The sequence below is a fragment of the Cordyceps militaris genome (genome assembly GCF_000225605.1).
Source record: "Cordyceps militaris CM01 unplaced genomic scaffold CCM_S00005, whole genome shotgun sequence".
NCBI lineage: Eukaryota > Fungi > Ascomycota > Sordariomycetes > Hypocreales > Cordycipitaceae > Cordyceps > Cordyceps militaris.
In genome coordinates, this window is record NW_006271973.1 from 640,221 (window position 1) to 656,107 (window position 15,887).

General features: G+C 56.6%; 5 protein-coding genes across 5 annotated transcripts in view; 2 read left to right on the top strand and 3 right to left on the bottom strand.

The window, feature by feature from the left end:
- The window catches only part of CCM_06588 (uncharacterized protein), a gene marked incomplete at both ends in the record, with an annotated part of 3,083 nt that extends 1,277 nt beyond the window's left edge, over positions 1-1,806 (bottom strand). Inside the window, 7 exons of the mRNA XM_006671729.1 lie at positions 9-495; positions 571-767; positions 877-1,276; positions 1,315-1,433; positions 1,521-1,534; positions 1,587-1,686; positions 1,711-1,806. Of these exons, the coding sequence (XP_006671792.1) occupies positions 9-495; positions 571-767; positions 877-1,276; positions 1,315-1,433; positions 1,521-1,534; positions 1,587-1,686; positions 1,711-1,806 (1,413 nt within the window). The remainder of the gene's footprint in view (positions 1-8; positions 496-570; positions 768-876; positions 1,277-1,314; positions 1,434-1,520; positions 1,535-1,586; positions 1,687-1,710) is intronic.
- A 219-nt stretch (positions 1,807-2,025) lies between these two features.
- CCM_06589 (uncharacterized protein) lies at positions 2,026-3,921 on the top strand (the record flags this gene model as incomplete). Its single annotated transcript, XM_006671730.1, has 1 exon — positions 2,026-3,921. The coding sequence occupies one exon, from the start codon at positions 2,026-2,028 to the stop codon at positions 3,919-3,921; it is 1,896 nt and encodes a 631-aa protein (XP_006671793.1).
- Positions 3,922-4,193: 272 nt separating this feature from the next.
- On the bottom strand, positions 4,194-5,082 carry CCM_06590 (U3 snoRNP-associated protein Utp11; the record flags this gene model as incomplete). The annotated part of the gene is made up of 2 exons (XM_006671731.1): positions 4,194-4,922; positions 4,987-5,082. 2 exons carry the CDS (start codon positions 5,080-5,082, stop codon positions 4,194-4,196), a joined length of 825 nt encoding a protein of 274 aa, XP_006671794.1.
- Positions 5,083-7,445: 2,363 nt separating this feature from the next.
- On the bottom strand, positions 7,446-8,174 carry CCM_06591 (uncharacterized protein; the record flags this gene model as incomplete). The annotated part of the gene is made up of 1 exon (XM_006671732.1): positions 7,446-8,174. The coding sequence occupies one exon, from the start codon at positions 8,172-8,174 to the stop codon at positions 7,446-7,448; it is 729 nt and encodes a 242-aa protein (XP_006671795.1).
- A 1,352-nt stretch (positions 8,175-9,526) lies between these two features.
- Positions 9,527-13,110, top strand: CCM_06592 (chromatin remodelling complex ATPase chain ISW1; the record flags this gene model as incomplete). The annotated part of the gene is made up of 5 exons (XM_006671733.1): positions 9,527-9,610; positions 9,661-9,837; positions 9,913-10,593; positions 10,646-12,919; positions 12,979-13,110. 5 exons carry the CDS (start codon positions 9,527-9,529, stop codon positions 13,108-13,110), a joined length of 3,348 nt encoding a protein of 1,115 aa, XP_006671796.1.
- Between the last annotated feature and the right edge of the window lie 2,777 nt (positions 13,111-15,887).

A 15,887-nucleotide genomic window follows, 5' to 3' on the forward strand; every position in this document is an offset into this window, starting at 1 on the left:
GGCCGCACTTTGACACGGTGCGCGACATTGTCGCCGACAGCCTCAACCGGACCGCGGCCGCGTGGTTCCTCACGGCCCGCGGCACGGCCCACCCGTCCGTCACCGACGCGCCGCTGCTCGAGCCGCTGCTGCTGAGCGCCGTCACTGGCGCGCGCTTTGCCGTCGGCGCCGCGCTCCGGCAGTACGTCGATGTCACGGCCGGGTTCCTCGACGCGGTCCGCACGGGCGCCCCGCGGGACCTGCTGGCTGAGGCGGTGACGCACGAGGAGTACGACACGTGGGTTAGTGAGGACCGCGAGGCGGCGTTTCCGAAGGAGATGGCGCACTGGTGGCAGATTCACGTCGCGCCTGGAAACGGGACCGGGACGAGGCAGTAGAGGAAGCACGCATACGTGGGCAGAGACATAAATGTAGAGTAGCACGGGTATGTGTTGAGATGAGATGTAGGACTCTGGCGGATAAGAGTACTGGATGATTTTCCGGAATGATTGATACCTTGGGATGGCGTTGAATATTATCCTTTTTTTTACTGCATGCAGTAGTAACGGGATACTTGCCCTACTTCATCACCGTGCCTTGTCATCACCAACCCTCTGGAGCAGAAATGGCGACGCTGCAAGGCACTGGCGGATGCAGAGGACGGGTGCAGCGGGTTTATTTACAGAGGCCAAGTTGCCGAGATGTCTTGGATTGGCAAATGGGATCAGCCGTCTTGGCATGGGGCGACAATGGCTTGTCCAACGCGTCCAGTGCCTAACGATTGTATGCTGTAAATACAGTATTGATGTAAATACATGCCGGCAGAGGCGCCCATCCGATCAAGTACCGGCATGGCCATTCCCGCCTCTCTCCACAGTATAACCTGTGCACACCAACCTCCCAGCCCTCTTGTGTCACATAGAGTCGCCGTCTTATGTACATGGGACACCATCCTGAACTGGGACAAGCGATGGCACCCTTGCAGAATGACTTGCTGCAAGTCCCGACCGACCGCAATCGCAGAGTGCCCGTCCGGCCCAAAGTCCAGGGGTCGCCAAACTTGCCCAGCCACATGGGCCGGGCGCTAGCAGAGGTCTCGCCATTGGTTACACGAGAACAGGAAATCGTCAGCGTTCTATCGTCTTGCTCCACCCCGACAATGATGCCATTGTGTGGCCGGGCGGCTTCTGGACGGGGCTTGTGAGTGGTCGGTCCGGTCCCACCGTCCGGGGTCCCCCCCCGTCCTCCGATCGTCTGCTGGGCGCTTAAGATGGGCCATCCAGCTGAATGGAAACCTCTACAATGTACATGGACAAGAATAGATCACCCACCCACACCCCTCGTTCACTGCCGTAGTGTGGTGCAGACCTGCAGCGTTCGGGCTCCTTGCACCCAATCATACGGACGCACAAGCCCTGCCAGGAGAGACGGACCAAAGGCGCGAGGGGTGATGGCTTTTAGCTGCCTTTTTTTCCTTCCCAATCACGGCCGGCGAGAAGAACGGCGTCGGAGCTAGACATGGGGGTTGAACGGAGACTTACTGGTGCGCGGGCGCCTACAGACTTATATCATGTCTTGTGCAGCCTCGCATTTCCTTGCTGCCACACCTCGTCTGCTCTCCTCGACCGTTTTCTCTGCATATCTCTGCATATTCGGGGCCCCTGCGATCCCCCCCGTCTTGCCCGTCCCCTGTTTTTCTTTCTCGTTCTATGGTTCCGCAGGCATCCGGACCGCGACAACGCAGGACCACGGCCAAGGCGACCTTGTCTCGAACCCCCGGGGGGAGGGGGCGGGTTGTTCCACCAAAAAAACCACGAGGGCGTACATGCTGGATATTGCTGCTTCATTTATTTCATCGGCCGATTTTTTTTTTCCCGGCCTGGGATTCTATTTTTATCCTTCTATTGGCGCTTCTGTGCCACGCGGATCCTGCACATCTCGATATATACGACGACCACGAACGTTGCGTGACAAAAACGCTACACGATTTGATTTCACCCAACCCAGAATACCAGTGGAAAAAGGGAACATAAAAACATACACGACATGGCCGCACAGCAGCCTGGGGCCGGTGGCGCGCACAGCAACGGCTTCTCCCTCTTTCCCAACCCCAACATCTCGAGACCGCCGCCACCGCCCGTCATCCGGTTACACCCCAACCCCCGGCCGAAGCGCTCCGCGTCGTCGCGGGAGCGCGCGGCCCGGCACGACGACGACCACTCCCAGCAACAGCACCAGTCGAGGTTATATACGCCGCCCGACCAGTGTTCTGACTCGGACTCGCCGCCACCGCCATCATCGCCTCCGCAACAGCAGCAGCCAGACATGTCGCCGCAACAAAGGGCCCCTCTGCAGTTTGACCCCGTCGTCGCCGAGACGCCCGGGCGCCGCAGCTCCATTGCTAAGCCGCCTCTGGACGACGGCAGTGGCGGCGGCCCGTCAGGGTCCTCCTCCAGCCGCCGGGGGCCACCGCCGGCGCCGCTTCGCTCCATCTTCCCCACGTACAACCCGGAGCTGCCGCTGGACCAGCAAGCGTACGGGCCGACACAGATGAGCCCGTCCCACATTCCCCGCGCCGTCATCAGTCGGCAGAGCTACTACGACCCGGACGCCATGAGCACCACCACCATTGGCCAGGCCTACACGACAGAGCCGGTGCCGCCGCTCCCTGTACAGCAGTCGCCGCCGCCACCGCAACAGCAGCAAGACAACATGGCGGCGTTTTCGGCCGTGCCTCGCGGACCAACCCGCCCGAACAACACGCGCAGCAGCCCGCCCGTCATCCCCAAGACGAGCACCACGGAGCAGCTCAAGACGTTTTGGAAAGCGGCCAACGGCTGGAAGGCAGCGCCGTCCGAGGGCCGCGTCTTTTGCCTGGCGCTGTCACAGCGCCGCGACGCGCCCGTCTACACGCTCTCCTCGGCCTCGCAGCCGCTGTACACGCTGCGTCTCGACCCGACCTCTGCCTCGGCCCTGGTCACGCTCTCCCGGCACGACCCGGGCAAGACGCACAAGGCGGGCAAGAAGCCGGAGCGGCGGTCATCTTCCGCCGCCAGCAGCCCGGACACGGCACCGGAGCCCGCGTCGTCGTCGTCCAAGCACTGGCAGCAGGTGCTCCGCACGACGCTGGAGGAGGAGGCCCGGCGGCACGCGCCGGGCGACGGCCTGGTGGCGCTGCTGATGCCGGACCCGGCGACCAAGATGGCGGTGGAGCGGGCGGGGGAGCCGGCGCTCGTGGCCATGGCGGAGCGCGAGTGCGCGCGGCTCGTGTGGGACGACGACAGCGCGCGGCACTACCTGGTGCACCCGGCGCTCGCGGCGCCGTTTTGCGTCACCGTCGACCGGTGCCCCGCGTGGTCGCGCGTCGCGTACACGCTCGAGCACCACGAGTCGCCGCGGCCGCTGGCCAAGCTGACGCGCGACGGCGGCGCCGGCGCCGGCTGGCTCGAGGTCGACACAGCCGTGGCCGCGCACATTGAGGCGTACTACGTCATCGACGTCGCCGTCGCCGCGCTGCTGCTGGTCGCGGCCGCGGACGAGCGCACGGCGGCGGCGCCGCCGCGAGAGACGTTTGAGCCGCCGCCCGTCGTGCCACCCGCCGCCGCCGCCGTACGCAGTGAGAGTCGTGGCAGCGGCCGCTTTAGCCGCCTGAGCAGCAGTCGCAACGACGACGCGGGCAGGAAGAAGAACAAGAACAAGAGGCGGCCGGTGGAGGAGTTTGAGATGGATTTGGAGAGCCAGGACGGCAGCCTGGCAAAGAGCAGTGGCCGGCTGCGGCGCGCCCGCAGCAAGAGGAGGAGCAGGGCCGAGGAAAAGGAGGACAAGCTGCCGTTTTTGCTGCGGGCCGGCATCAAGGTCGCCAAGGGCATGTTCAAGTGCATCATCTGGGTCCTGACGGCCGTCTTTCGGATGCTGTTTAGCTGCGTGCGGTCCAAGTACTAGAGCGGGAGGCTGTTTTTTCTTCATGACATGATTTTGGTTCTTTAAAATCGTTTAGGCAGGGCGCTTGGGAATATAACGTGGCGAGTCTTTTTTCTTTCACGACGAGTTTGCTCCTTCTTTCCTTAGCCAGCTTCTTATTTGCACTGCAGTGGCATTCGTACCTTGCAAAAAAATGTTTTCATTATTCCGTGACAGTTTTGCCCAAAACGCCGCTCAGCATGCTGTTGAAAAACTAAAACAAAGTAGATACAGTCCATCCATCACAGCATCCTCTACCTCTTGCGCGTACGCACCATGAGCTTCTTGCCGCGCCTCGTCGAGCCGCCCGACGTCGCCGTCTTGGCCATTTTCGCGCGCTGCACCTCGAGAGCCTCCTCGGCGTCCGTGAGCACCCTAACCTTTTTGCGCGCCGTCTTCAGTTGTCGCTTCAGTCTGCGAAGAGACGTTTCCCGCTCCTCTTCTTGCTCGCTCCCCTTCTTGTCGCCCTCGGCCTCGTGGTCCGCGTCTCGCTCTTCCAGGGCCAGCTGCGCCTCCATGGCGTCCTCTTGCGCATCCTCGTCGTCAAAGAAGCGAATCACTCGCGCGGCCTTTTGTTTTGTCGGCTTGCGTGCAGGCTCTTCGTCATCATCGCTGTCGGAGCCGTTTTCCTCTTCGTCTTCGTCGTCCTCGTCGTCCTCGTCCAGGCGGTCCATGCCTCTCGTCATGACGACTTGCTCTTGCAGCTTGGCGACCTCCTTGTTCGCCAGCTGCTTCATGGTGCGAACGTAGCCCATATCCTGCGTCTTGAGCAGCCGCGACGTTTCCATATCTAGAACCTTGTTGCCGCGGGAGCCCGCGACGGTGCCGGTCCAGTTCTTGCCGTTCATGATGCGGGAGCCGGGACCCTTGCGGGACATCATGCCAAAGTAGAATTCATCCTCGTTGCGGTCGGCGGCCTTGGCGCGTAGCGACTTGAGCTGCGCCTTTTTCTGGTTGTAGTCCTTGGCTCGCTTGGAGTAGTCCTGTTTGCGGCAAGATTGTGGTCAGGCAAGGCTCGGCAGTAATGGGACGGAGAGCGGTACGAACCTTGTGCTTCTCGAGAAGGCCGAGGCGACGGCGCTCGAGGGGCTGCGCACGCTCGCGATGAACGCGCCGGTCGACGGCATTGCGCATAGACGACATTTCGCAGGCTGTGTCGTTGGTGAGTTGAGGTATGTAGTGTGAAGGATGCAGGTGGTTGGATGAAGATTTGGGCAGTGGCAGAATTTCTGAAATTTTTGGCGGTGTCGACGGCCGCTACTAGTGTGGGGTGGATGCACAGACTACCTGAAACTGCGAACAAGACGGCATTATCAAGATTATCAAGATCATTATCGAGGTTTGATCAAAGTATTTCTAATATCGATTCTTATTTTCATTCTGTGGTAGACTCTGCACTCCTTGTCCGCAAAGGAAGTGTTGCGACAACAAATGCTTGCATGTACCTACCTAGGTACTTAGGTACGGTAGGTAGGTAGCCAGGTCCTTGCACACTTTGCCCTATATTTTTACGCTGCCGTAGTGCTCATAAACGGTCGCTCATGCTGAAGGAACAAGGAAGATTGCATTACGATCCCTCAGCTGCCGACAAAACACATGACTATTCCCCGAGAACCGGGCTGTCAGCATCTGAGACCTGCACCGGCCGGGCTGTCCACCGCTTGACAGGTACGATATTAGCTGACAGATATGTACACTCCCATAACATGACGATGGCTCGGCGAGAAAACAACATCGTGGCCAATTTTCAATGCATCCCAGGAAAAGATCATTGCCGTGTTCCAGTAACAGCGCCGCCATTTTTTGATGAAAGTCTTGACGGGGAGAGCCAAACGTGTTGGACGACAGCGCGGGGGCCAGCCAGCCAGTGCCGCCCTCGACAAACACCTGCCGAGCCACCCCAGGAAACCATTGTTATGCGTTTCACTGTGTTCATGGTCTAGTCTCGTCGGAGCCGAGGATGGACATATTAATCGCTCTCCAAGCCTCTACCTATTTATAATTCTCTCCCTTTTTTCTACCCCACAGTCCATCAACAGGTACTTGGCAACGACGACCGTTTGCCACTTTGCAACATCATCACCCCGCGTGCGCATACACCATTGTGACCCGTAGTATTCGACCCCATCTCCATGGCCGAACAGCAACCCCCGGCGGCCGCGGCCGCATCAGCCCCTCTGCTCGGCGGCAGCGAGCGAAACCACCAGCCCGCTCCAACCTATCACGACGACCCCGACCACACCTACGACGTCGAGGCAGCGCCGGCGCCGGCGGCCCCCGGCGACGACGACGACAACAACTACGATGACGCCGCCGTCTCGACAAGTTCGTGGCGTCGCGCCTGCGCCCGCGCGCTCGCCTCGCGCCGCAAGCACTTTCTCGTCATGGGCATCGTCGCGCTCGACGTCGCCACGCTGCTTGCCAACATTTTCCTGCAGCTCATTGCCTGCGAGACGCACCAGGCCGACGAGCCGTGGGTCGTGACGGCGACGACGACGCTCGAAGTCGTCGGCCTGGTGTTTAGCACCGCATTTGTCGTCGAGCTCGCCGCCTGTATTTACGCATTTGGTTGGGGGTCCGTTGTCCTTTTTTTTCTTGTGCCTGTTTTCTTTGCAATCACACATACTAACCCAAGCGTTTTCCCCAACAGATACCTCTCCGACAAGTTTCACCTCTTCGACGCCACCATCATTGTCCTCAGCTTCCTCATCGACATTGGCATGCGCGGCCCGGCCGAGTCCATCGGCTCCCTGCTCGTCGTCTTGCGCTTGTGGCGTCTGGCCAAGATCTCGGAAGAGGTGGTGCTCGGCGCCGCCGAGCGCATGGAGATGCTCGAGCACCACATTGACGACCTCGAGGCCGAGAACAAGCATCTCCGTTCCGTCGTCGCAAAGTCCCACGACCAGAGCCGCGACGCGAGGCAACGCCACTCTTCGTTGCAGCACTGAGTTTCCCGGGCTAGATAAGGCTCTACGGTTTTGCTTTTACTCCCTGAAAGGCGGCGGGGTGTTATGTATGATTTACGATTCTCATATTTCCAGGCCGTTTGGCCAATGTACAAGACAGCTTCATGCACGAATATGGATTTGATGTGTGAAACGATGAATAAGTCTATTCTATATCATATGCCATCCATGCCTAAACTCGTGGTGCGCCGAGATCATGTCCGTCATTTCATCCTCTTCATCTCATCGCTTTAAAGACAGTCCAAGGATGACCATTTCCGTCCGCGGAAAGGTCAAGTGCTTGGCCACCAGAAACAAAAAAAACTCCGCAGTATGCCAGATGCTAAGGTATCCTCCCTCTCCGGTGGACTCGATCCACGAAACCAGGCGTATTCTAAAGAAGCGTTTGGCGCGAATTCCCGGAAGCCCCGTATGTACAGATGCCGCTGTGTATCGTCCCTTCCCGTCCTTTGCAGACTATATGTTCGAAAGATGCGCCTGGATTCAGCGTGATTAGTCATGTTTGTCGTCCTCCTTCCAGCGTTTGTCGCTAAAACACTTTCATGTGTGTCTACCACGTTTGCTGCCGGGGTTCAGCGGATCCTTGCCGCCGAAGCAGCCGCCGAAGAAGTCGTCAAAGTTCACACGGCGTTTGGCGCCTGCTCCTCGTCCCAAGTGGCCGGCTGTGCGCAGACGAGCCGATGCAGGCCCGTTTAGTCGTGTCTTGGCCGCTCGTCCCGCCGGAAACGTAGGCGTGTCATGTGGTCGTGAGTCGGAGAGGTCGAGGGTAGCAATGTTGGGATACGAGTGTGTGGACTGAAAGGTAAACTCCTGCGAGGGCACAACAAAGTGTGTTGGCTCGTCGAGACGCGCCTGTCCAGTCGGCGCCGGGGAGTCGCCCTTAGACCGCGTGGTTGTTTGCGGGGGTTCGACACTCGTCCGCGTCATCTCGGGGGACGCTGTTCGTTCGGCCGCCTTTTCCGTCTCGTCTTCGCTTTCGGTACTTTGGAGAGCGCGGTCGCGGCCGTCGAGCCGCTCGGTCGCCCACCGTCGCATTTGCCACCCCTCACCATCGCATAGTCCCATATTTTCCTTGTCAAGGAAGCCGAGCAGGTCCTCGAGGCACTCCTGGTAGCCGTCGGCGCGTGCTCTGGACTCGGCAAGGGCGGATGTCTTGTAGAGTTTGGTGACGGAGAGTGCCGCGGCCTTGAAGACGTCGAGGAGCTGTTCGCGTGTCTCAGTTCCCATGGCCTGCTTGCTGCTGCCAGCCGTGTTCCTGGAAGAGTCCATGTTCGCTGAAGTCGGTGTTGCCGGTTTTTCTTGGCTGCAGTGTTTCACAGCACACGCTGTGAATACAAAATTCCACGCTGGGGGCACGCGGGCCTGTGGAATGTTGTTGGGTCGTGCAAAGGAGACGCAGGAGCCTAATTCCCCGCTTGGCGATTGGCTAACCCTTGATACCGAGATTCGAGCAAGGATATGCTAGATTTGCTGAAAGACGCTGTTGCAGAGTTGATAGCGGCCAGTGTACGGCCTCTGAATGAGTGATGACCCTGTGTTTGTCGTAGTTTCGCTTGTATTCGCCACGGGCCAGAGGTGCTTGCTGATGCTAGGATTTATTAGCCTAACATCACGGAAAAGTCGCGGAGGCTTAGCCAGGTGGGCATGTGGAGGCTCGCTACGCATAATTTTACACGTGACGATTACGGGGGCGAATCTTTGATAGATTATGCTCAACGCCGATAGAATTTAGGCGGGATTGGCGATAAAATCGCGTATATAATCATATATTACGCCATGTTTTTAACGGCTCGATTTACCCTTTGCACTGACTTGTTTATTACTAAGGCATGTAGAATAGTTACCTACCTACCTACCTAGTTAGAAAGGTGTAGGGTACGGCGGTGTTGGGCGTGGTGGGGTACAGAAACCGGCGGGGCAGAAACTGGCGTTTGGATGGCTCATGTAGGTCCTAAATAACTAGAGGAGGACGGAGAAAGAAGAGCTGAGCCAGGGCCAAAACGCGGGTTCATATCCAATTGATCAAGTAAGGAATGCTGAATTTTCCTATTTTTCTGTGTTCTCTTCTGCTGTTGCGTAAGCCACGCTTGACGGGCTGCGGATGTAGGGCTGCTGTGACGAAGGAACGAGGTACCTGGTGCCTAGCTACGCTACGCGCCCGGGGCCTGTTTCTGGACATTCCCGCCTAGCAAGACTGTCAGGCTGCTAGCACGTGTTGAAAATATTCTATTTTTTTTTACAAGCCGTGTCAAACGCCTGACGCACCGGAATTTCTATTATCCAGATATTGCTGTAGGGTACGTACCTTTTTATTAACAGGCTGCTCCCCACGTCTGGGCAGTTCCGGGCGCGCGCTAAACCACAACTGCGCCAGCTCTTGAATGTGCAACTCAAGATTCCACTTAGACTCCTGGCAAAAAACCACCTTGGCCGATCCAAACATAAGAATATCGCTATTCCACACCACTACCCCTCGCGACGTCCCGTGTTCATCATCGTGCTTATCCACATCGCTACTCCTCTATTCTAGCCCTCCGATAGAGCTGGTCAACGGCCCTTTTTGGACGCGTCCAGAGACGCACTGTCGCGTATAGAGGTCTACCCAAAATTCGCTTGCCAACATGGCGCCGATGCTCCAAGCCGACGCCGTCGACACCGACGCGTCAATGTCGGATGCGCCCGCTCCTCGCAATCCTGAGAGAAAGGTTTGTCTCTTCCATCTGTGCACAAAACAAGTTAGCTCGGTCGCTGACAGCACCCGCAGCAGGTCGATGAGACGCCCGACTACACCGATTCCGATACCAACCCCAACACCACAGCGAGCAGCGTAGCTGGCGAACCTATTGGCGATGGCAGAAAGCGTAGATCAGAGGCTACAGCCCTGCGACGTAGTATATTTGGCAAGAAACACGACCGCCTGGGCGAGTCCAAGGTACGCAGCGACGCCGTTTGCGACCAACCTCGCATGCATCCACAGCCATTCCGTCGATTCTAACTTTCAACACAGGAAGACGATACAATCCGGCGTTTCCGATATCTCCTCGGGCTTACTGACCTCTTTCGCCACTTCATTGAAACGAACCCTAACCCCCAGATTCGCGACATCATGGCCGAAATCGATAGACAAAATGAGGAGGCCACGCATGGAAAAAAGTCTGGCCCCAGACAGGGCGGCGCTACCAGTGAGAGAAGACGCCGCACAGAAGCTGAGGAAGATGCAGAGCTTCTCAAGGACGAAAAGCATGGTGGCTCAGCCGAGACTGTCTTCCGCGAGTCCCCCGGCTTTATCCAGGGCCAAATGCGCGACTACCAGGTCTCAGGCTTGAACTGGCTCATCTCACTACACGAAAATGGTATTTCTGGTATTTTGGCTGATGAAATGGGTCTTGGCAAGACCCTGCAGACAATTGCTTTCCTCGGCTATCTTCGCCACATCGTCGACATTACGGGCCCCCATTTGGTTATCGTGCCCAAGTCTACTCTTGACAACTGGAGGCGAGAATTTGCCAGGTGGACACCAGAGGTCAATGTTCTTGTTCTCCAAGGTGCCAAAGAAGAGCGTCACGACCTCATCAATGATCGCCTAGTTGACGAAAAGTTTGACGTTTGCATTACGAGTTACGAAATGGTGCTGCGCGAAAAGTCGCATCTCAAAAAGTTCGCCTGGGAATACATCATTATCGACGAGGTGAGTGCACAACAAGAGAAATACTTGTCTGCCATACTAATCGTGGCCGCAGGCCCATCGCATCAAAAACGAAGAATCATCTCTGTCGCAAGTTATTCGACTCTTCAACTCGCGAAACCGACTGCTGATTACTGGCACACCCCTCCAAAACAACTTGCACGAGCTGTGGGCACTTCTCAACTTCCTTTTGCCTGATGTGTTTGGAGATTCCGAAGCCTTTGATCAATGGTTCTCCGGTGAAGACCGCGACCAAGACACAGTCGTTCAGCAGCTGCATCGCGTGCTTCGTCCCTTCCTGCTCCGACGTGTCAAGAGTGATGTCGAGAAGAGTCTCCTGCCCAAGCAAGAAATCAACCTCTATCTTGGCATGTCCGACATGCAGATCAAGTGGTACCAAAAGATCCTCGAAAAAGACATCGACGCTGTCAACGGCGCCGGTGGCAAACGCGAATCCAAGACGAGATTGCTCAACATCGTGATGCAGCTGCGAAAGTGCTGCAACCACCCGTATCTCTTCGAAGGTGCCGAACCGGGCCCTCCCTACACCACGGATGAACACTTGGTGTACAACGCCGGCAAGATGAAGGTCTTGGACAGACTCTTGAAGCGTCTTCAGGCCCAGGGAAGTCGAGTGCTCATTTTTTCTCAGATGAGTAGACTGCTGGATATCCTTGAAGATTACTGTGTCTTCAGAGAGTACAAATACTGCCGTATTGATGGTAGCACTGCGCATGAGGACCGTATTGCTGCCATTGATGATTACAATAGGCCCGGCTCCGAAAAGTTCGTCTTCTTGCTCACCACGCGAGCTGGTGGTCTTGGTATTAACCTGACGTCTGCCGATATTGTTATTCTGTACGATAGTGATTGGAACCCTCAAGCCGATCTGCAAGCCATGGATCGTGCGCATCGCATCGGCCAGACAAAGCAAGTGGTCGTGTATCGTTTTGTGACGGACAATGCCATCGAAGAAAAGGTTCTGGAAAGAGCAGCACAGAAGCTCCGCCTTGATCAGCTCGTCATTCAGCAAGGCCGGGCCCAGCAGGGTGCCAAGGCTGCCGCTAACAAAGATGAGCTCCTGTCCATGATTCAACATGGTGCAGAGACGGTCTTCCAAGCAAAGGCCTCAGCGGGCGGCAACGACGATGACATGAAGGAAGATGATATAGATGCTATCCTGAACCAGGGCGCGTCTCGTACCAAGGAGCTCAACGCCAAGTACGAGAAGCTTGGTCTCGATGACCTGCAGAAATTTTCTTCAGAGTCTGCCTATGAATGGAACGGTGAAAACTTTGCCAACACCAAAAAAGATATTGGCATGACCTGGATCAATCCTGCAAAGCGAGAGAGAAAGGAGCAGTCATATTCGATGGACAAGTATTTCCGACAGGCTATGTACCCGAACCCGAAGAATGACGGCAAGCCCAAGGCACCCAGGGCACCCCGACAGATTCCAGTCCACGACTACCAATTCTACCCGGCCAGACTCCAAGAGCTCCAAGAGCGCGAAACAGCCTACTATCGCAAAGAAATCGGCTACAAGGTCGTCCTATCCGATGGCGAGGAAGAGACACTCTCTGATCGCGAGGCTGAGCGGGCATTAGATCAGCAAGAAATCGACAATGCCACACCTTTGAACGAGGAGGAGCGTGAGGAGAAGGAGGAGCTGTCAACACAAGGCTTTGGAAACTGGAGCAAGCGAGACTTCCAACAGTTCATCAATGGCTCTGGAAAATTTGGTCGCAGCGACTACCATGGAATCGCTACCGAAATCGGCAGCAAGACAGCCTCGGAAATTAAAGAATACGCCAAAGTTTTTTGGCAACGATACACGGAAATCGCCGACTACGGCAAGCACATCAAGGTCATTGAGGACGGCGAGGAGCGCACACGCCGCATCGAGCAGCAGCGCAAGCTCCTGCGCAAGAAGATGCAGCAATACCGCGTACCGCTGCAGCAGCTCAAGATCAACTATTCCGTGTCGACGACCAACAAGAAGGTTTACACGGAAGAGGAGGACCGCTTCCTGCTGGTGCTGCTGGACAAGTACGGCATCGACTCGGACGGGCTGTACGAGAAGATGCGCGACGACATTCGCGAGTCGCCGCTGTTCCGCTTCGACTGGTTTTTCCTCAGCCGCACGCCCGTGGAGCTGTCGCGCCGCTGCACGACCCTCATCACGACCGTCGTCAAGGAATTTGAGGACAGCGCCGGGCGTGGCACCAACGGCTCCAATAACAAGGCCAAGCGCGAGCCGGAAGAGGAGAATGACGAGGACAGCATCCTAGGCATGCCGGCCAAGAAGAAGTCTAAGAATGGCGTCAAGGTATGTCTTTGCCCCGCAAAGCAGAAAAGTCTTGGTCGGAATACTAACGTCCCGAACAGAACAAGGCCCTCGACAATGTCAAGTCCAAGTCGGGCAAGGGTAGCAAGGCGAGCTCTGCCGCGCCATCCCGCGCGTCCAGCGTGGCGTCCAGCAACTCCAATGCTGGTAAGAAGAAGAAATCCAAGAAATAGAACAAGTTGGAGAATCGACGGAATCACGTAATTGAAGGGTGCTGTTCATGTCTGGTCAAGGGTGGGTATTAGAATTTTTTCATTGTGGGTGGTTTGTATGCTGTCAATTTTCAGTTATTGACTCGACAGAGTGTGTACTGCTGTTTATTTGTAATAGGGTTTGGACTTGGAGGGGAGAAACGAAAATCGAGAACGCCTCATTTTTTTTTTAGGGTTGGTGTTTGAGAATAATTGACATTTTGCGCTTACGACTCAAGGTTAATAAATTTCGTCTTGGTAGACTGTCATGTTGTGACCTAATCCACCTACTGGACTACCTAGTAGTAATAGATGGAGGGCATCACCGAACAAAATGTTGCATTTGCCGAGTTCATTCATTTCTTTTATCGTTGGATATACCTCATATCTAAGCATCCATGGGCGGCGGCATGCCATGCTACTCCGCTTCGTCCTGACAGCGGTTTCCCATCCCACTCGTGATGTAAAACGCAAGGGGAATTCTGGTCTCTAACCCCCCCCTGCTCTATTCCAAGCAGATCGACGGCGACAAGAATCAAGGGAAGAAAAAGTCACAGAAAATAAAATCACATTGCCCTTTGCCCTTTTTGAACTGTCGCCGCCGTTAAAACCAAAAAAAAATATCAACATTAAGTAACGCCGAAATGATATGCAAGCCCACGGAGATTTAAAGAAAACAAGGCTCTTTAAAAAGCTTGCCTCAGGGAATTCATCTTGCGCGTTTTGTCATCCACGTGCCGCCCCTCGCATCGTCCCTCGCGTCTCCGTCCAACCTCGCTCGAGCACGGTGTTGAAGGTAATTCGCGATTTCATCCTCGGGAGCTCGTGTCAATACACAAGTTTTTGGCGCATAGAATCCGAAAAGCGTTGATAAAGACGAGAAGAAGCCTACATTGGCCTCTTACATTTTCAGGAAAAACCCTCCCTTGCTGTGTTGATTTACTGCAGTCTGTTGTTGCGCTCCCTCTCGACCTCGTAGGTGAAATCAAAGTAGCCCTTGTCAAAGTGATGGATGCGGACGTAGCCGTCCTCGCCGCCGCTGGCGTAGCTCCGGCCGGTGGGGTCGGCGGCGACGGTGTTGAGGGGGCCAAAGTGGCCGCGGACGCGGCCGACCTCGTCTTCAAAGATCTTGTGGTAGAAGCGCGCTTCGAACTTGCCCTGGCGGGCCGAGGTGGTGGTGACGTCCATGGCGGCCTGGCCGCCGCCGAGGATGACAAAGTCCTTTTTGTAGGTGATGGCGGCGCTGTTGAGGGGGGTATCGGCGGGGTACGTCTTGAGGATTTCGAGGTCGCGGGTCGAGATGAGCTAGGGGTTCCGTCAGTCGCGTGCTACGTGGAAAAACATGGCAGGATCGCATACCTTGGCAGACTTGTCCTTGCTGGCGGTGATGAAATACGTGCGGTCGGGAGACCACTGCATGTCGACAATGGGCTGGTTGAGGTCGTGGATGGGGTAGTTGACGAGCAGGTCGCCCGACTTGGCATCAAACTGCGAGACGCTGCCGTCCTCGTGGCAGGCGATGATGTACTTGCTGAGCGCACTCCAGCCGGCGACGGTGGCCTTGCTCTCGTCGCAGACAATGGTGAGGGAGCGCTCGTCCGTCTGCTCGGCGGTGACGTCGGGGTTGATGTCAAACGTGATGATGTTGGAGAGGAAGCCCATGCGCTTCTCGGTGACGCCGAGCAGCTTGGTGCCGTCCTCGCTAAACTCGACGCGCTTGACAGCCGTGGGGAACTCCCAGACCTTGAGGCACTTGCCCGTCTTGACATCCCAGAGACGGATGGTATTGTCGGCGGAGCCCGAGGCGATCATGGTCGACGTGGGGTCGACGTCGACGGTCCAGATGGCGCCGACGTGGCCCGTGTAGGTGCCGAGGCGCTCGCCATTGTGCGCGTACCAGGCGCAGATGGCCTGGTCCTTGGAGACGGAGAAGAGGAGGTCGCCGTCGATGTTGTACCTGGAGGGGGGGGCAGGGTGATTAGTTTGTCGGTCGGTACATGGCGACGAGAACAAGCAGAGTCGCAGGAGGAGGGCAGGATCTGGAGCACGGCAGAGGATTGAGCTTCGACCGTGGACCATGATTCAACACTGCTTGAGTTCTCGTCGCCCCTCATTGGGCGGGGGACCTACTTAATCTGGGTGAGCGCACGCTCGTGGCCCGAGAGGAGAATAGGTCTCATGATGGCGGTGGAATGTAGTTCGGTCCCGTGTTCTTTGAAGTGTCGATGAGAGAGTCTGGGCTGGCGAGGTTGTTCGACGAGGGGCCAGGGCAGGAGAGGGGGGCGGGCGGATTATATTCACGGCCTGGCTCTTGGATTCAAGCTGGGCGAGTTTGAAATTTTGGCGATTGTGCGTTTTGGTGGGGCGCCTCGTGTGGCGGGGCTTCTTCTTTTGGGGGGCGGAAAATTTACACCCGGCGGGCGCTAACTCGCACAGGGCGCATCTCCCAAATAGGCGTCTCTGACTCACTGGCTGCTGCGTCACTGAACAAGGAAGGAGTCACTGCTTATTGGCACCCCTTTCATCTGGCACTACGCGGGGATGCAGCACACGGCCTTTGTTGGTTGAGATGCTTTGTTTCATACAAAGGACTGGATGACTCTGAAGGATCCTAAGAGTCATCATTTTTGCCCACCTGACAAACAGCCTTCCCCAGCAACCCCGCAAAGATTACACAGGGTGGATTACTTGACTGGGAAGACAGTATGGACAGCTGCATCAGACGGAGAGTTTGGCGCGGGTATCCCAGGAAGTGACGT